This window comes from Scophthalmus maximus, chromosome 16, assembly GCF_022379125.1.
Source record: "Scophthalmus maximus strain ysfricsl-2021 chromosome 16, ASM2237912v1, whole genome shotgun sequence".
Taxonomy (NCBI): Eukaryota; Metazoa; Chordata; class Actinopteri; order Pleuronectiformes; family Scophthalmidae; genus Scophthalmus; species Scophthalmus maximus.
In genome coordinates this window covers 21,312,501-21,317,500 of record NC_061530.1, presented here as the reverse complement: position 1 = coordinate 21,317,500, position 5,000 = coordinate 21,312,501, and the positions used below count along the sequence as shown (strand labels likewise).

At 43.7% G+C, this 5,000-nt stretch overlaps 1 protein-coding gene across 6 annotated transcripts in view; it reads left to right on the top strand.

The window, feature by feature from the left end:
- ebf3a (EBF transcription factor 3a) overlaps positions 1-5,000 on the top strand; it is a 34,258-nt gene that overhangs the window by 28,608 nt on the left and 650 nt on the right. For 2 of the 6 annotated variants that reach the window (XM_047327836.1, XM_047327835.1), the window contains exons 14-16: positions 275-466; positions 988-1,149; positions 3,309-5,000. The exon at positions 3,309-5,000 is cut by the window's right edge and continues 650 nt beyond it. In XM_047327836.1, coding sequence (XP_047183792.1) covers positions 275-466; positions 988-1,149; positions 3,309-3,340 — 386 coding nt within the window. In that variant the 3' untranslated portion in view covers positions 3,341-5,000. Of the gene's footprint in view, positions 1-274; positions 479-987; positions 1,831-3,308 lie in introns of those variants that run through there. The other 4 variants (XM_047327832.1, XM_047327831.1, XM_047327834.1 and 1 more) reach the window with 3 other exon arrangements.

Genomic DNA, 5,000 nt, shown 5'->3' with positions numbered 1-5,000 from the left:
GACCGGTAGTCCTGTCGGCCTGTAGTCCTATAGACCGGGATTCCTGGAGTCCTGGACTAGTGAAGTACTGTAGAACTGTTCTCCTGTAGTTCTGTAGTACAGTCGTCTTTGTGTTGTTGGTTTTTAACAGGTTTAGAGTTTTTTTTACTGACTCCTGTCAACGTCTTCTTCGACACCTCTGTTGTCATGACACCAGAGAGTGTAAATCCTGTCATGTGACGACAGGTCATGAGCAGCAGGTCACTGTTACAGTCCCACTGTCCTTCTCTTCCAGTTGGTTACAGTCGTAACACCAGCAGCGTATCGCCACGTGGATACGTCCCCAGCTCCACCCCCCAACAGAGTAACTACGGCAACACCGTCAGCAACAGTATGAACGGCTACGGCAACACAGGCATGCCAAACCTGGGAGTGGCAACATCACCAGGTTTCCTGAACGGCTCGTCTGCCAACTCTCCCTACGGCAGTAAGTATCAAGGTAAATACTACTGTTACTACGACTACTACTTTTAATAATAATACTTTTAAAACTGCTGCTCGTACTACAACTACTACAGCTGTTAATCCAACTGTTAATACTACTACTACTACTACTAATGCTGTTAAAACTACTATTGTTAATATGACATCCAATGTTAATACTACTTTTAATACTTCTAGTGTTTCTATTACTGTTACTACTGTTACTGCTACTGTTACCAGTACTATTGTACTGTAACTGGTATTATTGGTACTGGTATTATTGGTACTGGTACTGGTATTGGCACTGTTACAGGTACTAGTACAGGTACAGGTATAGGTACTGTACTGCTCAGTGGCAGCAAAGAATCTTACACTAAATCACATAAGTGAGTTGTTGTACTTCATAATAACATTTCATCACGTCAGCTTCTGAAGTTGAAGACAGTTCTCCTGATCGATCTGGTTTCTGATCTGGTTTCTGATCTGGTTTCTGATCTGGATTCTGATCTGGTTTCTGTGTTCCAGTTGTTCCCTCCAGTCCAACCATGGCCGTGTCTAACTGTAACTCTTCTCATGGAGTTTTCTCCTTCTCTGCTGCCGTCAAACAGAAGAGCGCCTTCGCTCCCGTCGTCCGACCGTCGGCTTCACCTCCTCCACCCAACTGCTCCGCTAACAACGGGCTGCAAGGTACAGCAACACACACACACACACACACACACACATACACAGGGTGAGTAACCTGAGTACTGTTAGTATTGCATGGGGAGTGACAGGACAATGTATGTTTTATTCACTACAACCCACAGATACATCCTCTTAACGCACACACACACTCTCTCTCTCTCTCTCTGGCAGTCAGTGTGTGTGATGTCAGTGAATCTGACAGAGGTTTGTTGAGTGTTAAATATTCATGCTGCTCTCTGCCTTCACTGATGCAGAAAGTGTGTGTGTGTGTGTGTTGAACAGAAACACTCTAAATCTTATAAATGTCTCCAATATATAAATCAATATATGTTATAAATATTTTATATAAATATATAAAATTAAAAAAATACATTTAAATACAAAAATATTTTAACTTTCATTCATTTAAAAATACTTTTATATTAGTGCTGTCAAACAATAAAAAAATTTACAAATTAATGGCCGTTTTGCTATGATTTATCGCGATTAATCGCATTTATTTTTTCTTAAGACTGAAGTTTGTAATAAAGGATATTTAAATGTAAAATTATGGATTTAATGTAGAATCAACACAAAGGAAGTATTTAAATTCAAATACTATTGTTTAATAGCACCTTTTTAACTTTGAGCACAGATTCTCTCCTGTGAACTACTATTTCCAAATAAATCATCATAGCCAAATTGACTCACTGAGGGTCTTGCAGACGTGTCCAGATATCTATCAGATAAACATCTGGACGCATCGGGGAACCATCTCCTGTGTGAGCTGTGATATGACAGGCAACAACACTCTTGACTCATATTCTCTGCCTTTCTGTGTTTCTGAAAAAAATCATCGCTCAGACTATACGCGGGACTTGTTTCTGTCATTTTTGAGTTTTTTCACTGCAACAGACGAAGAGCGTTCAGTCAGTACTGCAGTCAGTACCACAGTCAGAACTAATGTCAGGACTACAGTCAGTACTACAGTCAGTACTACAGTCGGTACCACAGTCAGTACCACAGTCAGAACTACAGTCAGGACTACAGTAAGGACTACTGTCGGTACCACAGTCAGAACCACAGTCAGAACTACTGTCAGGACTACAGTCAGGACTACTGTCGGTACTACAGTCAGTACTACAGTCAGGACTACAGTCAGGACTACTGTCGGTACTACAGTCAGTACTGCAGTCAGTACCACAGTCAGAACTAATGTCAGGACTACAGTCAGTACTACAGTCAGTACTACAGTCGGTACCACAGTCAGTACCACAGTCAGAACTACAGTCAGGACTTCAGTCAGGACTACTGTCGGTACCACAGTCAGAACCACAGTCAGAACTACTGTCAGGACTACAGTCAGGACTACTGTCGGTACTACAGTCAGTACTACAGTCAGGACTACAGTCAGTACTACAGTCAGGACTACAGTCAGGACTACTGTCGGTGCTACAGTCAGTACTACAGTCAGGAGTACAGTCAGGACTACTGTCGGTACCACAGTCAGAACCACAGTCAGAACTACTGTCAGGACTACAGTCAGGACTACTGTCAGGACTACTGTCGGTACTACAGTCAGTACTACAGTCAGGACTACAGTCAGTACTACAGTCAGGACTACAGTCAGGACTACTGTCGGTACTACAGTCAGTACTACAGTCAGGACTACAGTCAGGACTACAGTCAGTACTACAGTCAGGACTACAGTCAGTACCACAGTCAGGACTACAGTCAGAACTACAGTCAGGACAACAGTTAGTACCACAGTCAGGATTACAGTCAGAACTACAGTCAGTACTACAGTCAGGACTACAGTCAGGACTACAGTCAGGACTACAGTCAGTACTACAGTCAGGACTACTGTCGGTACTACAGTCAGTACTACAGTCAGGACTACAGTCAGTACTACAGTCAGTACTACAGTCAGGACTACAGTCAGTACCACAGTCAGGACTACAGTCAGAACTACAGTCAGGACAACAGTCAGTACCACAGTCAGGATTACAGTCAGAACTACAGTCAGTACTACAGTCAGGACTACAGTCAGTACTACAGTCAGTACCACAGTCAGGACTACAGTCAGAACTACAGTCAGTACTACAGTCAGTACTACAGTCAGGACTACTGTCAGGACTCAGCTGTAGCTCTGGTGACGTCTCCGTCTGTCCGTCTCTCTGCAGCCATGTCCGGCCTCGTCGTCCCGCCGATGTAAGAAATCGTCGTCCTGACCACGAGCACCTGTCAAATCAGAGGAGGAGCCACAGGCAGCAGCTGACCAGTCAGGAGACAGTTTTCATCCTGTCGGTCACAGTAAAGAACAAACTCTTGTCTGTGATTGGATGGCAGAAAAACAAACAAGACATTTTGTACAATAATTTTCTCTGTAAATAATTTCATGTTATACTATTTGTGTATGTGTGCGTGGGGGGCTTTCTTCTTGGGGAGCGAGGATGAGGAAGCTTCCTTCTTCCTCTGACGGATCATGAGGCGTCAGGTTTAGGAGAAGAGAAGAAGAAAATCTCAGACGGGATTAAAGAGCGAAGAAGATTCTGTTTAGGGAACAAAGAAGGAAGCTTTGACTTAGGGAGCAGCTGAGTTCAAAGATAGAAGCTCCTTACCTGGGGGAGGGGGGGGGGGGGATTAGAAGGTGAGGAAGATGGACCCTCCCTACCTAGGAAACAAGGACAGGACAAAGGACTCACTTGGAGAACAGAACAAAGTATTGATGATGATCATGAATGAACACGACTTTGTTTCAACCTTGTAAATATTGTTCTGATGCATCAGACCTGGAACAGTTGGTACAGTGGGTCACACCACTGACCGACGTACAGCTTGCCGGGGGTTCAAACTGTCACATGACTGAAACCTGTTGAATGTAATGGAACGTCACAAACCAATCAGATTCACTCAGATGACATCATGAGGAAGTCTGAATCATGTTCAAATGACATCACGACTCACAGTGAAGAGAGCGTCTTGGCCCCGCCCCACGTTCATTAGCCCCGCCCCTCTAGTGTTTTATTTATTTAGGGATTTTTTTTAATGCTCACATTGTAAAAACAAATCCTGTATCCTGATAGGATTCTGTGACTGTCCGTCTCCTTGTTAATCATGGCCCCTCCCACTAACCCCGAACCCCGCCCCGAGCACTTAAGCCCCGCCCCTCCATGTTTTCTCTGTGGGTTTTGTGATTTTTGCCAAAACTTGTAGTTGGATGAATATTTACACATCACTGTGGTTGATCACGCCCCGCCCCCTTTCCCTTTCCCTTTCCCGCCCCTCACCGACGTCACTGAGGAAGTGTTTTGTAACATACAGATTATAAATAGTGTATTTATACCTCAGAGTGTTTTGTATAGATGGATGTTAATCGTCACGTGTGAAAAACAAAACTTTGTTTTGTACAAAAAAGAATTGTTAACTTCACACACTCATAGAACTGTCAATCAAAGCTGACGTCCAATCAGCTCCACTCGTTTTTGTTTCTGTTGTTTTTAATGTGAACTTTGGTTTACTGTAATGGGATGATGTCATCACCATGAATAAAGTCAGGTGACGGAGTGACACTCGTCATGACATTTATCCACAGACAGAAGTAAAACATTATGCATCATCACACAAGAACCAATCAGCTTCAACATTACAACAGGTGACCACAGGTGGAGCTGTGGAGCAACACTCAGACTCTTTTTATGATCCAGTCGATGTGTGTATGACATCACTGTGAGATGATGTCATACAATAGACAACAGGTGCATCGGGCACCGACGTGAAACGACGACCTGAGCCCCTGGCGGCTGCAGGGGCGGAGCTTAAAATCAGACACTCACTTCCTGTAGCTTCACTGAGCAACATGTTTTTAATATCTC